At 45.1% G+C, this 21,496-nt stretch overlaps 1 protein-coding gene across 3 annotated transcripts in view; it reads right to left on the bottom strand.

The window, feature by feature from the left end:
- Positions 1-21,496, bottom strand: part of Psd4 (pleckstrin and Sec7 domain containing 4) — a 73,724-nt gene that overhangs the window by 5,226 nt on the left and 47,002 nt on the right. Inside the window, exon 18 of one of the 3 annotated variants that reach the window (XM_055600263.1) lies at positions 835-868. The exons of the other annotated variants lie outside the window; for them this stretch is intronic. Within the exon in view, the coding sequence (XP_055456238.1) occupies positions 850-868 (19 nt within the window). The 3' untranslated portion in view covers positions 835-849. Of the gene's footprint in view, positions 1-834; positions 869-21,496 lie in introns of those variants that run through there. 3 annotated transcript variants of the gene reach the window in all.

Here is a 21,496-nt window from a genome sequence, read left to right as displayed (position 1 = left end):
TATTCATTGGCAGAAGAGACCAGAGAAGACAAAAACCAGAGTGCCTCTTGATCAAGCCACTCATCTATCAGCCAGCTAGTATGGCTAGCTTCAGATAGGTTCTGAAGGAGGAGGTTCATCTTTAGGAGCTGAATCAGGCCAGGGAGTCAAAGTAAGGCTAGACTAGAGAAGCAGCTTCAACTTGAACTACGGAACCTTGTAGAAAACCAGAGAGCAAAGGGTGAGGGAGATGGCTCAGACTTGGACAAGGCAAAGGTGGCCCAGCAAGACATCAGAAGGTTCAGTGACTCCAGCTGGCTTCCTTGAGTGAGGCCAGGAGAACAAAGGAGCAGGGTCAACCATGCTAAGAGAAGATGGACGAGAAAAACATGAAGACCTGTGACTCTCCAGGGTCAATTCTGAAACATCCTTTCTTACAAGGGAAAGCTTTGTGTGTTTTCTGATGCAAATAGAAGCTGAGCAGGAGTGGTGGGGGTCAGGGCTGGGGGTTGGAAGCATGTCTCAGTCCCATACCGCTCCTTGGGAGACTCAGAGGGGACAGAGGCTTACACCAGGTCCGTGTTCAAAGGCCCCACCTGCTTATCGGGTAATTTTGGGGGGTTCTCTATTGGAGTAGGTACTACGAGACTGGCAGCATCCGGCCTGGAGTGATAGGGGGCTCCAAGCCCAAGGTGGCCACCCCGAAGGTGGTGGAGAAAATCGGGGACTATAAGCGGCAGAACCCTACCATGTTTGCCTGGGAGATCCGGGACCGGCTCCTGGCCGAAGGTGTTTGTGACAATGACACTGTGCCCAGTGTCAGCTCCATCAACAGGTGAGAGACAGCAGTTCTTGGCATCCTCCTAGGCCCTAGAGTTTTGGAAGATTCCTGTAAGAAACACAAAGGGCCTGGCTTGGGTAGACTAGGGGGTCTGGGGAGAGGCTTTCCTTTGGAGAAGCAGGCAGGAGGTGCTAGGCCTGGCATGTCACCATTCCAGCCTTCTCTTGTGGCACCTCTGTCAGTCCCCACACTAAGTTGTGCTGTATCTGGTTTGCTTCCTCAAACACCGCATCCTCTTCCATTCTGTAAATTTCTTGAGCAGATATGTTCCTGGCTCTCATTGAGTACTCTGTCACTCGTTTTACTTTTTCAATCAATTGCTTACTGCCCTTTCATCAGTCATTTACTCATTCATTCACACATAGTTCATTCAATTTACTCTCTATTAGTTCCCAGAGCATAAAATCCTGTCTTTGTGAAGTTTACAGTCTAATGGTAACACAGAGTACCCACACAGACATGTCAAAAATACAGCTACTTGTCCTGCTGAGGCTAGGAGCCTGATGGCAGTGGGGTAACCTGTGGTAACTTGTTTTAGGGAAATCACGAAAGCCTTTCCTTAAGAAGCAGAGAGTGGAATTCACTAGATGGAAAGGGATACTGGAGGAACTCTGAAATGGCATACAAAATCCTGTAGTTAATGAGAGCTTGCATAGGAAATGAAAGAAAGTTAGTCAAGAGACAAGAAAGGCCTGAAGTACAGTGAGTATAAGATGCCAGAAGAAACTATCCCCAAGAAGCCTCTGGACACTGTATCTTATTCCTGCCTTTGATCCATGCACAGTGGGCAGCCACTGGTATATTTTAAGCAAGAAGCTGATTTATATTTGAAGAAGCTCACTCTGGTTAGAAGGAGAGAATCAATGGGAGTATGTGGGGTGGGCCACTTTGGGCCACTGGAGAAATAGAGCAGTGGCACACACTCACATCTTAACAAGGAGATACAAAACAGGATCAATTGTGCGGAGCCTATCAAGGTCAAAGCTACAGGACCTCTTTAAGCTGCAACTATGTTTCTGCCTTGAAAGAACTGTTTCTAATAATGACATGGGACCAGAAGAAGCAGGTATGAAGAATGAGGTGAGGTCAGTGTTTGATTGTGGACTCAGAATTAGAGACACATTTAAGATATTTAAATGGGTTGTCATGAAGTTGAGTGGGACCAGGACTGCCATAGCTCCTGATTCATCTTTTTCTAACGGTCCTTCTGCTTCCTCATAGAATCATCCGAACCAAAGTGCAGCAACCTTTCAACCTCCCCATGGAGAGCTGCGTGGCCACCAAGTCTCTGAGCCCAGGACACACACTGAGTAAGTGTTCAGAGATTTGGCTGTCCCGATACCTTTGAATGTAGACCCAATCTACACACCCATACAGATACAGACAAGAACATGCGAATGCTCATAAGCCTGTGTGTGCACTGAGTTATTACCCTGAGGCAAAGTCTACGTTAATGTTCATGGGAGACTCATAGGAACATGAGAAAATGGACACACTTAAGACAAATGCCATTCTAGAAAGCCTTTCCATCAGCAAGCAGTTGGAGTGAAGGACTCTAGCTCTCCAGAGCCCCTGTCCACAACATAGCCTGCTGCTTGGGATCCATGGTGGTGGTAGGAGCTGTGAGGAGTATTGCCTCCTATTTCTGATCCTCTCCTTATTCCTTTGCAGTCCCTAGCTCAGCTGTAACACCCCCTGAGTCACCCCAGTCGGATTCCTTGGGCTCTACCTACTCTATCAACGGGCTTCTGGGAATTGCTCAGCCTGGCAGTGACAACAAGAGAAAGATGGATGATAGTGAGTGCTCAGGGGACCTGTGGGCGGCATGAGACACAGGAGACTACTTTGTTCAAGCTTTGATAGGAAGGAAAGCCTTTCCTTCCATGCCCCAAGACTTGGTAGGGCTCTGAGACTCTATTCACAGGAGCCTGGCTCCTCTCCCTTAGCTAGTCCTGTTCCCACCTCTGCAGCCCATCTACTCCTTTGCTTTGGCCACTTTGGTCTGATGGCTTAGTACAGGGGTTTCCTGAAGGCTTTCTTCCTGCCTGGGGGCACTAGGTGACCAGGACAGCTGTCGGTTGAGCATCGACTCACAGAGCAGCAGCAGCGGTCCTCGAAAGCACCTCCGTACAGACACCTTCAGCCAGCACCATCTTGAGCCACTTGAGTGTCCATTTGAGCGGCAGCACTACCCAGAGGCCTACGCCTCTCCAAGCCACACCAAAGGCGAGCAGGTAAGAAGGGGTGCAGGAGATAGGCAGAACAGACAAGGATCAGAGTAAAGCATGTTCTCTAGTCATCAAAAACAACTGCAAATTGCTCCCATGGGCTAAGAGCACCCATTTGATACAGCATTTAGCTGCGTGTACACCTTATTTACCAAATGCCTCCAGACCTCCTTCTTCTCACCAAATCAGAACTTTGAACCTAGTTTTTGCTTGTAGGGCCATCTTTTTGCCATCAGTGGCTTTCTCCAACAATAGAAGCCCACAATTATAGTTAAAGTTCACACCTCAATACCACTCTTAGCCCCACCTTTGGTCTCTCCCTTTGCATAGTCTAGGATTCTGTGTGACTCCTGTACTGAAGCACACCAACCTCATTCATCATGTGCCTCCTTGTAGAATGCCTTCCTTCTCACTACTCTACCTGGAAAAATACCAGCTGGCTATGGCTCAGCTCAATCACCCTCTCCATGAATTTGTCCCTAATTCTCACCTATGATTTACCCCTTTGGTCCCTGTCATCCTTCCTGTCTCATACATGGCTTCTATTCACTTCTCACAATGCTTCCTAATAATCTAATGAGTAGGGTGTGAAGGCAACAGACTTAAGAACAGGGCAGACTCTTGAGACACCCCCCATCTCTAGACCCTTATTATTTATTATTAATGTTACTTTTGTGTGGTTATAGAGAAGAAACTTAGGGCTTCACACACACTAGACAAACTCCCTTTGAGTAGCATCCCAAACCCAGTACTTTAATTTGACAAACCTATTCAACCCAGGTATATCAAATGAATGAACCAATGACTTAATTGAGAAACCAAGAATGATAAAACACAAGCTACAGGGAGTTTCCCCCTCCGGATCTTAGCACATGGACTACAATGGGATGGCTTCTGTGAAAAGCAGACAGAGATATGAACATTCCCATAGTGAGGGCAACAAATGTCCCATAATGCTAACAAGCACTGAGAGACATTTAACATTATCTATCAATGCTTCCAGTGTCTGTCTCTTCCATCCTATCTAGTCAAACAGCCCAGGAAACTCTTTGGGGGTATGGCCTATCACTCTTCTCGGCTTGGGGAAAGCCTACAAGTACACCTTTAAGACCTGAGTATGATGATGATGATGCTAACAAGCAGTTGAAACATTGCCAATGAATGGCTGGGCTGCTGGCCCTGTGCCAACCCCCACAGCTGGGTAGGCAATATGCGTCAGTGATTTTTATCAGCCTTGGCTATGACAGCTGTGAATGTTGTAGACAAAATCAGCTATCAGCAATCCCAGGGAGAGGGCCTGGGTGCACAGCTGATAATCAGAGCATGGCAACAGAAGGCAAGTGGTGAGCCTGCAGGAAGCTTATTCTATGGTGGTAAGCTGGAAAATGCAATGTGCATGGAAAATGCAACGAGCTACCTTTGGAGAATAATGAAGTCCTACTGAGGAAACCCTGGGTATCCACTAGGTCCCAGAGCCATTTCCTGGCTTCATCCATAAGTCCTCCAAAGGACCCTGTTTGGTTAGAGAGCCCCTGTGCCGTGCTGGTGGATGTGCATGGAGGATCTTAGGATGAAAGACTGTTAGAACTACAGGAGACTTAGTGACCACAAAGCCTAGCTTTTCAGTTTGTATGAGGATAACTCAGGGCCTGGAGATTGGGAGGACTCGGGAACGGATGGCTGAGGGATTCCAGCCCTAGTTTGATTCATATGGAATAACCCACTCTTGATTCCATGGATGCTCTTTTTGTTGTTGTTTTTTTAGGGGGGTGAGGTTGTATGTGTGTGTGTGTGTGGGGGGTTCCAGACAGGGTTTCTCTGTGTAGCCTTGGCTGTCCTGAAAGTCGCTTTGTAGACCATGCTGGCCTTGAACTCACTCCATTTGCCTTCTGGGTGCAGGGATTAAAGTGCACCAGATCTGTTTGAACTCTCCGAGCCTTGACTTTTTCTTAACTTTAACAATAGGGGGTCTAGAACCCTCCTCCATTGCTTGTGGGAATGTAAACTTGTACAACCACTTTGGAAATCAATTTGGCACTTTCTCAATTACGAAGAGTGCTGCCTCAAGATCCAGCTATACCATGCCTAGGCATATATCCAAAAGATGCTCAAGTATACAACAAGGACATTTGCTCAACCATGTTTGTAGCAGCTTTATTTGTAATAACCATGTCTGTAAACAACCCAGATGTCCCTCAACTGAGGAATGGATACAGAAATTGTGGTACATTTACACAGTGGAATACTACTCAGCTATTAAAAACAAGGAAATCATGAAATTTGTAGGAAAATGGTGGGAACTGGAAAAGATCATCCTGAGTGAGCTATCCCAGAAGCACACACTTGGTATATACTCACTTGTAAGTGGATATTAGACATATAATATAGGATAATCATACTAAAATCTATACACCTAAAGAAGCTAATCAAGAAGGAGGACCCTGGGTAAGATGCTCATTTTTCATTCAGAAAGGCAAACTGGATAGACATCGGAAGAAGGTGAAAATAAGGAGCAAGACAGGAGCCTACCACAGAGGGCCTCTGAAAGACTCTACCCAGCAGAGTATTAAAGAAGATACTGAGACTCTCAGCCAAACTTTGGGTAGAGTGCAGGGAATCTTATGAAAGAAGCAGGAGATAGAAAGACCTGGAAGGGTCTGGAGCTCCACAAGAAAAACAGAACCAACAAATCTGGGCGTGTGGGTCTTTTCTGAGACTGATACTCCAACCAAGGACCATTCATGGAGATAACCTACAGCCCTTGCACAGCTGTAGCCGGAAACTCAGTCTCCAAACAGACACCCTAGTAAGTGGAACAGGGACTGTCTCTGACATGAACTCAGTGGCTGGCTCTTTGATCACCTTCCCCTAAGGGGGAGCAGCCTTACCAGGCCACAGAGGAAGACTATGAAAGACAGTCCTGATGAGATCTGATAGGCTAGGGTCAGATGGAAGGGGAGGAGGACCTCCACTATCAGTGGACTGGGGAAGGGGCATGGGAGGAGATGAGGTAGGGAGAGAAGGAGGGTAGGGTTAGGAGGGGACAAGGATGGGGCTACAGTTGGGATACAAAGTGAATAAATTGTAATAAATAAATAAATAAAAAAGGAAAAAGAAAGAATAGGGGTCTAACCTTATTTCTTTTGGTGGAAGGAAAATAACATTCCTAAAAGCTGAAAACAAACAAACAAACAAACAAACAAACAAACAAACAAAGAATAGGGGTCTAGCCTGGCGCTTCTGTGTGTACCTATAATCCCAGAACTCGGGGAGGCAGAGGCAAGCAGATCTCTGTGAGTTCAAAGCCAGTCTGGTCTACAAAGTGAGTCCAGGACAGCCAAGGCTATGCAAGATAAAACCCTGTCTCAAATAAATAGATAGATAGATAGATAGATAGATAGATAGATAGATAGATAGATAAACAAGAAAGGAAGAAAGAGAAAAGGGGGGTCTAGAATCTAGAATCTACTGCATAAGACTGAGTAATTGTTATTTTAAATAAAGTGTTGCTTGGCAAGAATACTCAGCAAGCACAGCTGTTCAGCAAGCCGTGATAATAGGTGTATTGTTTTAACCACTATGGAAAGAGTTAGTAACTGCCACATTCTTGGTCTGTCTTTAAAACATTCTCTCTTATTCTGTTGATTCACGTGGTGGTAGACTTAAAATACAGAGGAAGAGTACCCAGATTTATTTTCCTTTTTTGTGTTTATTATTATTATTTAAAATTTATTCACTTTGTATCCCAGTCATAGTCCCCTCCATCTCCTTCCAGTCCCACCCTCCCTCCCTCTTTCTCCTCTATCCCTCTTCCCTAGTCCACTCATAGGGGAAGTCCTCCTCTCTTACCGTGTGACCCTAGCCTATCAGGTCCCAATCAGGACTACCTGGATCCTCTTCCTCTGTGGGCTGGCTAGGTCACCCCACCAGGGAGAAGTGATCAAGGAGCAGGCAACTGAGGTCATGTCAGACTGTGTTTTCTCCTCTTACTAGGGAACCCACATGGAGACAAAGCTGTCTATGAGCTACATCTGAGCAAGGGGTCTAGGTTCTCTGCATGCATGGTCCTCCACTGCTGGTGGGAATGTAAACTTGTACAACCACTTTGGAAATCAATTTGGCACTTTCTCAAAAAACTGGGAATAGTGCTACCTCAAGACCTAGCTATACCACCCCTGGGCATATATCTGAAAGATGCTCAACCATACAACAAGGACATTTGCTCAATCATGTTTGTAGCAGCTTTATTCATAATAGCCAAAATCTGGAGACAACCTAGATGTCCCTCAACTGAAGAATGGATACAGACATTGTGATACATTTTCACAATGGAATACTACTCAGCTATTAAAAACAAGGAAATCATGAAATTTGCAGGCAAATGGGTGGAACTGGAAAAGATCATCCTGAGTGAGGTATCCCAGAAGCAAAAAGACACACATGGTATATACTCACTTATAAGTGAATATTAGCCCTATTATATAGGATAAACATACTAAAAATCTACATTCAAAGGGAAAACAGATTAGACACTGGAAGTAGTAGAAGAGATGGAACAGGACTGGAGGCAAGCACAGACTAGCAGGGGATCAAAGCAGATGCAGAGACTCACAGCCAAATTTTGGACAGAGTGCAGGGAATCTTATGGAGGAAGGGGGATATAAAAGGACCCAGAGGGGACAGGAGCCACACAAAAAGACAAACAAAGCCAAAAAAGCTGGGGCCCAGGGGGGACTGCAGAGTACACAGATTTCTAACAACACCTGGGGGTGACACTGCAATGAGAAATGAGGTCACTTCCACCCTTGTTGATTTCCCAGACAAGAAGTGTGTATCTTTGTCCCATCTGAGAGCAGGCATAAGTACCTGTTTTTATCTTACCTCCAAAGACACAAACCTTCTGTGCCTGGATGAGCAAGCATGTAGATTGTTTCAGTTTGGAATCATTATGCCCTCCTGTCCCCAATTCAAGTTTAAGGTCAGAAAAAAATTCTAGTCATCATTAGCATGTTTAAGATATTGAATGCAACACCACTTTCTTTAACTATATAGCTTTACTTTTCTCTTTGGCCTGGGTTTAGAACAGAAACTTGATTTTGAGTGAGTATTTTGCTGTCAAATCAACACATTCACAGGCATTTCAAACCATTTTTTTTGCACTCACTAAAAATTAGATATTTTGTTCAATTTCATTAGAGTCTAGCTCTGAGCAACTCCACCCTGCCTCTAACTAGGCCCCCTCGGAAAAATAGAACCAAAGTGCCATTTAGTCAGTAATTGCTGCTATGTGCTGATGGTGCCCTGGTGGCCTCCAGAATTGACTGCAGCTTCCAAAAGTGCCCTGCATGCAACCAGCAAGTTTTGTGACTCCTTGGAGAACTGAGCTCAATGGAAATTACTGAAAACAGTTGTCTTCATCAGAGCGGTTATATAACTATGGACCATTCCTTGATTCCAGTCTTGTACACCAGTTCAAATAGTGCTTTGTGGAATGTGTGGCCTGTGTATGTGTGGAGTGTATGTGTGTTGTGTATTTTGGGGGAAGGACAGCAGAGAGCCGAAAGGAAGGTGGGCTATACTCATTCATGCCTTTAGCCTAACAAACTATAGCCTAACAAATTATTTTCTTAAGGAATGCCTTAGGCCATAAACATGCTTATACCAGGTAACACCAGTGGAGTTGAAACTCTTACTGAGCATAACACCAAGTACTTGATAGAACAAAATGAGTCTTTTGAAACAAAATGAGTCTTATGAATCTGTCACATGGAGCTAAATGTTTCTATCTGCGTGTGTAATGTAAATGTGGCATAGTCTTGCTGGTTTGTATCACTGGGTTGCTCAATAAGAACGACAGCAGCAGAGTCCAGCTGTGAGCTCTCTGCAAGTGTAAGAAGTGATCACTGTCATCAGTTTAGGGCCGCCATTGATAGCAGGAACCCCAGAGCCTGAATCCTCACTCCACCTCACAGGAGAGGGTTTGAGTCTTCAGCTGAATTTGCATTTCCTAAGCAGGAATCAATTATTACTGAAAGATTCTGAGCATCCTCACCTGCTATCAGATCCAGCCCTATGTGAAGAAATAGGAAGGAGACCAGCACCCAGTCAGGATAGGATCCTCTGAGGGCCACTCTCCATCAAATACCTGAGTTTCCTTGGCACCAGTGGGCTTGAATTCTGGAACTTGGAAAGGAGAGCCCTAAGCCAGGTCCTGGGAAAGTTCCAGGGCTTTGAGTGGGGGAACTTGCCATGTTGAGCTAAGAGAGAGCAATGGTACATCGAGCAAGGGAGCTTTTTCCTAGACTAGTGTTACCCACTCCAGAGACAGACAGTATGATCAGTAGGAAGACAGGCTTGCTCTGGGGCCTTGCTCTATCCCTGCTGACTTCCCTTTGTTCTCCAGGGGCTGTACCCACTGCCCTTACTCAACAGTGCCCTGGATGATGGGAAGGCCACCCTGACGCCTTCTAGTACACCTCTGGGACGCAACCTCTCGACTCATCAGACCTACCCTGTGGTGGCAGGTAGGATGCTTAGAGGCTCCTGAACCATCTGGACTCTACTCTGAGGGTCAGGATGGGCTTGGGGCAGGGGAAGGCAAGGCGTCTGGCTGGCAGGAGGAAGGTGTTGGGGTACTGGCCTGGAAAGGAGAAGTAGGCAATGCTGACTGGGCCTCAAAGTGGAGCAAAGGGTTGGTGCCTTCAGTCTTTGGCCCCTCTGCATCTCCTCACTTGCCCTTGCAGGGAGGGGCGGAGCGCACACATACTTTAATCTTTCCATCCATCTATACTGGCAGAAGGCACAACAGGGAGGTAGAGCCTCCAGCTACTCCATCTCATTCCACCTGAGGAACACTGTGTAGCCATGGCTCCCCATCCTAGACTCCTCCTACAGCATCCAGGCCTGCCTGTCCCCATACCCTTGCCCCATCTCATGGCTTGGTTTGTGCATGTTCCCGCCTCATCATCTCACACCCCTTTCTCCTTGTTGTCTCCCTCCCTCCGGCAGATCCTCATTCACCCTTCGCCATAAAGCAGGAAACCCCAGAGCTCTCCAGTTCTAGCTCCACCCCTTCCTCTTTATCTAGCTCCGCCTTTTTGGATCTGCAGCAAGCCGGCTCTGGGGGCCCAGCAGGTGCCTCGGTCCCACCCTTCAATGCCTTTCCCCATGCTGCCTCCGTGTATGGGCAGTTCCCGGGCCAGGCCCTCCTCTCAGGTATGACAGGGAGGCCCTGGGCTCTGGAGATGTCGTGGGGGGAGGGAGGTCCTTAAATCCCCTCAGACCAAAGTCCTCTGGTCTGAGGCTAATCCCATCTTTAGTCCAAATCTAGCCCATCGCCGCCTTATTCTCTAATTTATCAAGCACATGGTTCTCTCCCTGTTGGAGAAGTCAAGAGTCAGAAATAGCCACTTTGTCGGTGCTAGCAAGTGGGAAACATCACTCCAAAAGTGCTAGGGGCTGTAAAATGTGAACCTTTTGTATAGATTCAAGAAAGAAATAAAGACAAAATGTGGAGGAAAAAAGACTCTTGAACCAATTTCTGGATCAACTTCCTGAAAAGGAATGTTGAGTCACCATTTGTGACGATCTTCCCACCCAGGGGAGTGGCAGCACCATCGATGGGCGCTGGAGCATCTCTCATTGCCTTAGTTTTGGTGACTGCACAGCTTCACAGTTGGAGGTGTTGAGGTGCTTGCTCTAAGGCTTAAAGCCTGAAGTAGGTTAGGGACATCTGGAGCAAACCTCTTGTATCCTGAAAAAGAAACAGCCCACAGTCTCCAGAACAGAGCAAGGGCTGATGCCCTATACATCTAATCCCAACTGGATCTTCCAAAGAAAGCATCTTCCTAACCAGTCAATGTCTGAACAAATGTCTGAAGGAGTCAAGGTTTGATTTGGGCACAGGCAGAGCCACTTTAAAGTCTTCAGATATCTGACTGACTGTTGACACAGGGACTGGGGGGGAGGGTGTCCCAGAACCAAGAAAGGAAGAGAGCTAGTTTCCAGTTGGGCATTGGAAGACTACTGTGTGAGAGAGCCATCTCCACTGAATATAGATAGTAAGTGACAGAGAACATGCCTGCCTGTTTTCAGCTCTCTGGCCCTATCGTCTTGAGAGGTTAAATCAGAGATGAAACAGGGAGACACAGCCCAGAGACAAGCCAGAGTTGGACAGTCAAGGCCATCTGGACCAGTAGTTTTTCAATATTGTAGACCTCTCTTGCAATTTAAGATGAAAGTCTTCACCAGCTCCAGGTGTCCCAACCAGAGCAGCAGACTGGTTCCATCTGAGTGCTGCCTCCTGCAGGCCTGAGAAACCACAGCAGTGTGACCACTGGCTCAGAGGTTCTAAAGGGCCTGTGACCTAAACCAAAACGTACTTTCTTATAAGCGACAGCATTTTCAGTCTGTCTGACAACTGGTATTTTTTCCCTTCTCCATCCATGTATCGTTGTAATGGATATGGACAATGTAAGGGCAGAGAGGCAGTGGAAGAAAGGAAAAGAGTGTTGACTTGGAGTTTGAATTTTCAAAAGGGTGAAATCAGCAGAGATGGGTCATTTGTTTTGAGCAAAGTGATTAAAATGCACAAACCTGTGAGCTGAGTGAAATTCTGTCAGCCAGAGAACAAGGAGTGGGGAGTGGAAGAGAGAAAGAAATGGCTTGTTTACTGTGGGAGCATGCAGGTTGCACAACAGGGCACACGTGTCTATCTCATTGGAATAGGAGGCCAGGAAGCAGGTAAACGATGTGGCTGAGGGTAAGGGCACGTGATTCAGAGCAGTTCTTCCATTATTGTTTGAGCTGAAGACTTGGCTGAGAGAGGACAGACAGTAAGTATAGAGAAGTCATCACAGACATGAGCTATAGTATATATTATAGTTACAACAGCCCAGGGTGAACTCCCTCACTTTATAGCCCACACTCTCTCCTATCCTTTCACCTTTCTAGCATTGGAAGTATCCCTGTAAACACATGATCAGGACTGATGCTTCCAGTTTCTGTGTGCTAATTTAATGGACATGCCCACTGTCCAAGTCAGGTGTAGGACTAGGAGGTCATCCAGTCCATGGACTAAAACAGCTGACAGCAGATCCCAGGTGGTCACCAAGGCATTAGGTAACCAAAGATGTAGTTTAGTTCATCCTCAGCCAGGTGATGCCCCACTCCTTGAATGGCTGGCCACAATGTGAAAAATTCAGTATAGAGGCAAAGGCCCTAAGAGTGAGCAGGCTTATGGGATCTGGGAGTCCATGTATTTAAGAACAAGAAACAAGTAAAGACTGTAGTTTGGAGAGGCAAGCCCAGATCTTCATCTTAAGGACAAAGTAGATGAGTGCTAATACTTAGCAGGGGATCAGTGCAGACCTCCTCAGAGACTTCCCACCTAAGGCCTGGCCTGACCTAAATACCTGTCCCTTGGCTGAGCCCTCATGGTCTTGAGAGAACATGGTAGGGTGGAGGAATGTTAGAAATGAGCTTAAGAGCCTGAGAACTGTAACCTATCCATCCAGGAATGAGGTAAATCTGAGAGAAGGAGAAAGGAGCAGAGAGCAAATCTCTCCCAAGATATGCTGCAGGAAGGGAGGGGAGAAGGAAGAGTCAAGGAGTTTTCATTCTGAAATTAGCTAAACTCAATCCTGCATGGATCTCCCTAATCCCCTCCATTTTTCTTCTTGCCTAAGAAGCCATTGTCACCTGCTCAAACATTTTTACCTACCTCACAGACTTCTGTACTGAGTGATCCTCTTAGCCTGAGGGTTCTGTGAGTACTGTCTCCAGAATGACCCCCCTGAGCCCTGGTTTTTTTCTGGCCAGCCAGAAACATTAGAGACTTGAGAAAGAATGAGACTTAGCTACTGTTCCTAGAACACCCCCATCCCTTTCCCATTGATCCCCATGCCCCGGTCATGACAGTGACATCAAGGACATCCTTGTTCTTGCTCTTGTGAGGCTGACTACAGCTCAGCTGATGGGAAAGCTGCAGCTAGTCTTTTATCATCAAGGAGCCCAGTATCCTCCTCCATTCTTTTGTAAAAAAATATATTTAGTCTTGCCAAAGAGATTTCTGGGTTGCCATAAATTCTCCTTGCTATCAGAACAAGATAAGGCATTGAAAAGGGGTTACACAGAGGGCAGACATCAAAGGGGTCAAATGAAATAGTCTCAAATCACCTCTACCCTCTAGATTCCTTCCTCTAGCTAATGGCTTTCTGTTCCTGCTCTCTACCTCTAATTAGAATATTGACCAAGAATTCTGTGGTACCAGAATTTTCCTAGAGAATTCCACTTTGTAGCCAGCCAACCTATGTTGATGCCTAAGTCAACATTTTTAAAAGAGGCCCCCACTGGAAGTCTATTGGAATGCAAAGGATTTGGAATTAGACAGCAAGGATAAATTTATTATGAAGAGTCTTTGAAAGAGAATGGGTAAGAGGGTGTGTCTGACCAAAAGGGAGCACCTCCAGCTGGTGGCTTCTTTTGTTTTGTTTCTTGGATTGTTCAAGATTCTTTTTGTTGTTGTTGTTGTTTGGTTCTCTTATGGTGTAAGGATGTACAAAACCCCATATACATAAAATACACGAGTAAATACATATTTTTGAATAAAAAATGAAAGAGAGTTTTTGTGGAGCAGTTAAGACAGTCTATTAAGGCACAGTTTGGTTAGGCTGGTGTCCTAGAAAAAACTTTGTCTTTCCAGGAGGGCCAGGTTTTATTAGGGGAAGTCTTCAGTGAGCTGTTTGAACTATTGATTCTCAAATCTTTCTTGCTGAGAGAAAATTAGGTAACTGAAGAGAAATGAAGATTAAAATCCCTGAGTAGAGGGACAGAGACCAGTGAATTCTTTTGCAAGCACTAGCATTCATGAGGTGAGGCCCCAAAGAGAGAGATCATGGGTTAAACTGTGACCTGAAGTATGTGTCCAGGAACATTGTGTAGTAGACAGCTGAGATGAAGAAGCTATAGGTTCAGGTGGCAGAAGATGGCCAGAAGGGCAAGGGACAGTGCCAGAAAGGGCCCAAGGAACAAGACTAGCTTTAGCAAGTAGATGGCCAGAGAGCCAAAACTTTAATTCATGGGAAGTATGCAACCTGCCTTAAAATCGTCCCCACAGTATGCCAAGATGTCCCCGCCAGCCAAGAGTAAGGTGAGCCCAAGTCACAGGTTCTCCTCTGAATTATATCCGTGTGTGGCAGATAGGGAGACTGTAGTTCAGAGAAATTAAGTAATTTGTTCATAGTCTTTCCTGGATCTAGTATTTAGTCTCAGTTTTAAAATCTCTGTCTGTCTGTCCCTCCTCCCCATTCCCCTCCCCCTTCCTCTCTCCTTTCTTCTACCCTCCCTCTAGTTCTTTTTCCTCTAACTCTCTTCCTCTCTTCCTTTTCCCCCCTTTCTTGCTTCTTCCCTCCCTCCCACTAATAGGTAAGAAAGAAGAAAGGCAGAAGCATGAAGCCTGAGTCAGCCACCCCTCTTCCATTCCTACTACCCTGCTGCCCATCACCCTGCTCCCCTTCCTGGATAGACCCACATCACTTTCCAGTGCTTAGCCAGGGGCTTCACACAGGGGGCGCAAGGGGACAACTCCTTTATATGAAATTCAAAGTTCATTTTGGGTAAATCTTCTGTTTATTCCCTATTCTAAATATGCCAAAGTCCATGCCCGACTGCACCTCCCCCGCACATTTCCAGCCTTTCCTTTGTTCTTCTGCCCTTATGTCAGGTGAACAGAAACCACGTGTTTAGTCCAGTATCATCTAGAGCTAGATGCTGAATAAAGACAGATTAGTTTGAGCCTAGTGTTCTGGTGTCAAAAAATCCTAATGCTATTTTTAATAATAAACACTAATAGCTTGTTTCTGCCAGGGTGTTTTTCTGCAAGAATTTCATTTCTAATATGTGAAAGTTGCACCAATCAGTGTCTACCCAGAGCATGAGGCAACAGATTAAATTATACTGATAACCTCGGAGTTGTAGGATTAGTGCGTGTACAGCCACTCACATTCCACACAACTCCTATTTGGCTGGTCTACAGGCAAATAGGAAGCCATAAAAGCAGGATGTGTATTCCTAGCCCTCTGATTCTTAGCCCCTTTTCTCTGGAAAAAGGGCAGAACTTGAATGTGTAGGTGTTGTTTGCTGGGTTGGCCCTAAAGCCCATCTTAGTCTAAGGTCCATCTCAACTCACTGCCAAGCTCTCCTCTCCTCTCTCTCTGTGTCTGTCTCTCTGTCTGCTAAGTCCCCACATGACTAGCCCTTAGGACTTTCTCAATAAGTACTTCTTGAATGAAAAAACAAATGTTCTCATGGGTCAGAAAGAATTAGTCACTGTGCGGCTGAAAATCCATAGGGTTTCATTGTATGTATTTTCCCATATGTTATCACTAATAAGGTACCCCTTTAAGAGGTTTAGATCTGAGAGGGCATTAGTGGAAGAAGGAACAATCTGTGACATAGAGAAGATAGGTCTGGTGAGTTGGTTGACAGGGCTCACAGACAACCCTAGAAAGGTGGCAGAAAGTACTAGGGCCAAATGGCTATCATCTAACACTATGGTCTCTCTACCAGGAGTGATTTTTATATCCTTATTCCTTCATATTGGGAACATACAGCAAAGTCTGGAGATACTTTGAGTTGTCATAGTGGGTGGGAAATTGTACTGGAATCAGGTTGGTAGAGGCCAGGGGTTCCGCTCAATGCCCTGTAATGTACAGGAGAGCTGCACAACAAAGAATCTACCAGTAAGTAATGTCAGGACCACTGAGATGGGATTCTACCAACATCACTAAGAAATAGTTTTCCAAAATAATTCATTATTCACATTGGAGCATTTTAAGAGTGGAATGACCATTGTTAATAAATATTCTGAGTCAGTGGTCATCATATGGATAGACCTCAGAAAACCAGGATATGTAGATTCTGGTCTGTACCCACAGAACAGGGGTGATGAGAGGCAATCAGTCAAAGGATTCTGGTTATTGGGCAGGGGCAGATGGGAAGAGCATCAACAGGTTAGGTGAAGGCTCCCAAAAAGGGAGCTTTCACTTCCTGGTGTGAAGGAAAGACAGATCCAAGGAGATGGAGCGTCAAAGGAATGCCTTGGTGTCACTAGGATGTAGGCATGACAAAAATCACAGATGAACAGAGATAGAACAAGGATGAAACATACTAAAAACCGATTTTTAAAGAAGTATAGTTGATAAGAATGCCTTTTATGATCATGTGTAGAAGTTAGCAATCTCTTAGTGGTGTTTCCTGTTATGTTGGAATAGTCAACATGTTTCATGTTGTTACTATTCTGATTAATTATAGCTACCTGGAAGTCCAGGCCAATCAGTAGGAGCTTCCTCTCTGGTTGATTAGCAATGTCTGCCTCATATCCCCAAAAGAACAGTGATGGATCCCCATCTACTTTATTTCACAAGGCCTAGTTGTTTCATTCCTTTGAAAGCTGGGTGAAAGTGATGCACTAAGTCCGTTGTTCTTGTGTATTTATTTAGTCCATTTGTGCAAGATACTGTGCTGGGCAGGGAGATAAAGACTAAGGACACCACCCTGGCACCTAATACTTGGACATTTTTGTGCTGCAATATAATAGTATTTGTGAAAAGAAAGCTACTAGGGAAGGAAGAACAAAGTAGGACTACAGTTGTAAGAGCACCTTGCTTAGTGAGCCTCTACCCTCCAGAGGAAACAAGAACCTGGGCTCAGAGGAAAGAGGAAGGAGTCTTGGAGAATGTCCATGGTTTCAGCAGTACTGGCTGAGGAGAGACTTGCTGAGCCTCAGGAGGGTGGGACAGTAAGAATGGGATCCACCTATACAGCAACTAATGACTCTTTGGTGTCTTTTACCAGGTCGAGAGATGGTGGGGCCCACGCTGCCTGGATACCCACCTCACATCCCCACCAGTGGACAGGGAAGCTATGCCTCTTCTGCTATTGCAGGCATGGTGGCAGGTAAGGGTTGAGGGAATGGGCATAAGCATTGCAAAAGGGAAGTGTCGAAGGAATAAAGAGACGATAGGTGACAAAAGATAGATTGTGTCCCACTCATAGGCTTCTGAAAGGACGCTAAAGGATGGCTTAACTAAAGGATGGGTCAACCTTCATATAAGCACCTAGAGAAAATCCCCACTGCCATCTTAGCTCCTTGATGCCTCTCATCTTAGTATTCTTCTCCCTAGATCTCCATGTAGACAGACCTGTGCTCACACCAAGCTTCCCTACCTCCTCCTCTTCCACTGCATCAAAGAGGAAGAGAATGCAGCAACACTGTGAGATAAACATGAGCCAACCCCTGGCTTCATGTGGTTTACATCAAATCAGATGAATCTCAGTTTACCTCTTCAGTAAAACCTGAATTTGAATGATAATGATGGTGAAGATGATGGTGGTGATAGTGAACATGATGATGATGAAATACATATTCCTTTGCATTCCACACTCACTCAGTGATGAATAGGGCCCAGGTTCTAACTACTTTGAGGATACCACAGAGTATGAGATAACAGTCCTTCTTCACACTCATTTGGAATGAGTGGATTGTCCTGGAATTTTGTTTGGCGGTCCATTTGATGTCTGTCTGCCACTGTGATCTAATGATGACTCAGGATTTCAGGGTCTGGACAAATGAGTAGAGCAATGACAGTTTCTTTGGGAAAGTCCCAGTCTTTTAGGAGCACTGTAGGAAAGCTTCAGGGATGGATAGATGGTTAGAACAGAACCATTTCCTCTGCCCAAGGAATAAGGGCATGAAGGTTTAGGGAAGGGCTCTGAACTCAGGCCATGTGTGACCCCTAATACCCACCCTCTTCCAACTTCCCTGGCTCTGACCCTAAAGATTTGGCCCTAGTCCACCAAGCCTGCTTCCCCTTGGCAGGGGTTAATCTTTGCCAGCCAGCCACCCACCCACTCTGGGCACCCTGTGCACAGGCAGGTGGGCTGAGTTCTCTTAGGCTGAGAGAGAGGAGGGAGCAAGGAGTGGAGGCTTTGCTCCCTGGGAACCTGCTGAGCTGGCACTTGTTGCTGCCCGGTTACCGTGGCGATGTGCTTAATGCAGCGTTGAAAATACAGAATACTGACTCCTCTCTCCCTCCTGGCCCAGGCTTCCTCTCTCCCTCCCTGTCTCCCTCTTGTGGAGCGTGAAATGAGATTGGTCAAGATAAAAAAGGAAAAGATTCAGTTATTTTTTTGAGTGTGGATAATGGGGTCTCTCAATCAAAATCCTAGGTTCCAGTCTGCTTCCTCTGCCCACCCGCCCCCCCCCCAAGCCCTCTACTTTCCCTGCTGCTGCTTAGAGGAGAAGGAAGCAACATAAGACATGACTTTTTTTTTTCTCTCTCTCTCTCTTAATTATGAATGATTTTTAGGGCCAGGACCAGATCAAGGGGTTCCTGGGGCCAGAATATGACCTGGAATGTGGCTGGAAGGCAAGGGAAGGATTGCTTGAGGAAGACCTCACCTTGCTATGAAGAAGTACTTTTTCACACACAAGCATACATTTACAGTGTGTGTATGCATGTACACACACATACCTGTAAACAGACATATACGCACATGAGCACTCACAACACCAACCACATAGACTAAGTAAATTGCAAAAGGGAAGGGTCTCATCATACACAGTCGTTGGGTTTCCGTAAGTTTTGTATATACTAGTTTTCAGGAAATGCAAGGCCATTAAAATGAATCACCTGGTTCCTAAGAGTGCTTTTGTGCAAATGACTTCTGAAGGAATGTCTTTTGTAGAAAAATAACATCCTACCCATATCTTACTACTGCCTATGATCTCTCAGTTGACTGAGTGGGAATTCTTTCCATTACAGTCAGTTAAGTCATTAGCATCTACTGCCTATATGTAAAGCAGATAATAAGGGCTTCAGAAAAGACATGTCAGCTACATTCTTTAATCAGTTTTTAAAGGAATAAGTGGTAATTTATTATACATTTCTGTATACCTGGCCATTTATATGCATAACTTTATTTTTCTTTAGTCCTTACAATAAATCTTGGAGACTGGTAGAATCCAAGTTTTACAGTTAGGGAAAGCAAGGTTTACAAGAGCCAAAAGGTGTGCTCAGGGATGAAGCTAAGCGACTATGCTTTTCAAACACAAATTTATTGATTTAACATCTGTGTCATTTTCCATCTATTCATGCTTTCTTCCACCCTTTCATTTTCTCTTTTTATCCAACTATCTTTTTTCTATCCTTCCTTCCGCTTATTTTATTCATCTGCCTTTATATATACATATAAGTCATTCCATGCATTTCCTCCCCATCAGTCCTTTCATCCACCTATCTATCCAAGCATGCATACCTCTTACTCCTTCTAGTATATCTGTACTTTACCCTTCTCCAGCCATCTTCCCAGCATCTACTTTCTCATTGCTAACACTTCTATTAACCATATTCTATCCAACCTTGAACGCTTTTCAATTAACAAATATTACAAATATCTACTGTGCCTGCAGAAATGCACAAAGCATGTCCCTCTGTTTGTCATAATGGACAAGAATAAGCAGTGTTGGTCAATGAATGAATAAACATAATATCACATAAAGATAACTATGCAAAGGCAATAAAATGTGGTGATGCAATGAAGAGCTACAGGGAGAGGAGATAACTACTTTAGATTGAACATACAGGAAACCTTTCTGAAAAGATTTTCAAAGTGGTCAGCCAAGTGATAAACTGAGGCTGACCATCCCTAGCCCAAAAGAAGACCAAGTACAAAGGCCCTGAGGCAGGAAAAGCTAATTTAGCATGACAGTATATGTAAAGAAGGCAAGCATGGTAAAGAGTAGTGGATACTAGAGCGAGCACTGCAGTGTGGGGAAAACTGGGCGGCAGTAAGGCCATGTTTTAGAACACTACTCAGATGCTTGGAGAAATAGAGTGTAGACACAGAGATAAGTTAGGGGATCATTGCTGTAGGTTTTTTGTAGGAGACAACAGTTGCTTTAGCTAAGAAAGTAGCCCTGAAGGATAGGAAAGGCACTTAATATGTTTTTGTGATAAGTGGAACAAAACCTGACTATAGAGATGAGAAATAAAGGCAAAACTATAGACTGGGCTTGGGAAACATCATCAGTGATGGTGAGAATCCCTGTGGGGCGGCAGGAGAAGCGGTATAGTAGAAATCAAGAGTTCAGAGGCCATAACAGAGTTGAGAGGGTTAACTAAATACCAAGCTTCATATCTCAGATAGGCTTTAAAATGAAGTTGGGGTTGATTCTTCTACATGATTTGGAGTTCTGGTAAAGAAGGGGCCAGAAGAGAGTATGTAGAAAAAAGCAGGCAAGTTGCAAAGAAATTCGGGTGACTGAGTGACACAGATTCCAAAGGAAGTTAGGGACTAGGAGGCCAAGGGAATTGCTGCTGTTGAAGCCATCATTGGAATTATCAGATCTGATTCTAAGACACTTTGCATAGATTGGCACTAGCCTGATTAGAATAGATTATGAAGTGAGGGCAGAAACCCTGAGACAGAGAAAGAGGCTAGTAGCATCTGATATAAGAGCAAAGGGGAACTGGCAGTGACATTTCATTACCTGTGGCTATACATAGGTTGACAGATATGGTAGCACACAGATGCCACACTCCAAGATGTACCATCTACCCAGATGCAACCTCTATCCCAGCTTCCCAGTGACTGAGGTAGTCATGTAGTGTATATTGTGCCGAGTGAGTGAATGCATTAATGAGTGACACAAAGGGAGGGCTCACACACTGAATTCCTCAGCTCTTTTCCTTGTCCTTTAGAGATGCCAATGTTCAGCATTTGGAGGCCAGAGTAAGAGCACAGGATGGGAGCCCTCACTGTAAAGCCAGAACAGAATTGGCCTCCTCCAAGGGAATGCTGAAACCAGGGAAGTGAGAGCACAGCAATAGTAAATAGGCTTACTTCCCACTGTAGGCTATAGAAGCAAACACTGGTAGAGGGTCATGGTAACCAGGAGGCTCTTTAGCATTGTGGCATTGGCAAAAAGCCTTGAGGACTTCTGCATAGAAGTTTCTTCATTTGGGCTGGAGAGATGGCTCAGCCATTAAAGGCTAGGCTCACAACCAAAAATATAAGAAGTTTCTTCATTCATTAGTAAATAGTTAGATTAGATAATTTCTTAGTTTTCTTCTCTCCTTCCCAACCCCCTTTCTTCTTATACATGTATTTTCTTCCAGATCTGTCCCTAACCCAAACACTGTGAGCTTGCTGCCTGGTATGAAACCCCTAGACACATAGAGGGTTCAGCAACCTTTCCCTTCCCAAGGCTCTTCTCCGGCTTCCATCCCTCCTATACAATGAACATCCCTCAATAGGGATTCCTGCCTTAAAGTCCAGCCCATGCTTTAAGATTTACTGTGTGACTGATCTGAGTATCCTCTGAAGTTTTTTAAAAGCATCTGTTTCAGGAGAATATAAGGAGAAGCCAACCTTTATTGATGTTGCT

This window comes from Psammomys obesus, unplaced genomic scaffold (genome assembly GCF_907164565.1).
Source record: "Psammomys obesus unplaced genomic scaffold, mPsaObe1.curated_primary_1811, whole genome shotgun sequence".
NCBI classification, from domain to species: Eukaryota; Metazoa; Chordata; class Mammalia; order Rodentia; family Muridae; genus Psammomys; species Psammomys obesus.
Note: the sequence above shows the minus strand (reverse complement) of the source record. Positions and strands in the feature narration are given on the sequence as shown.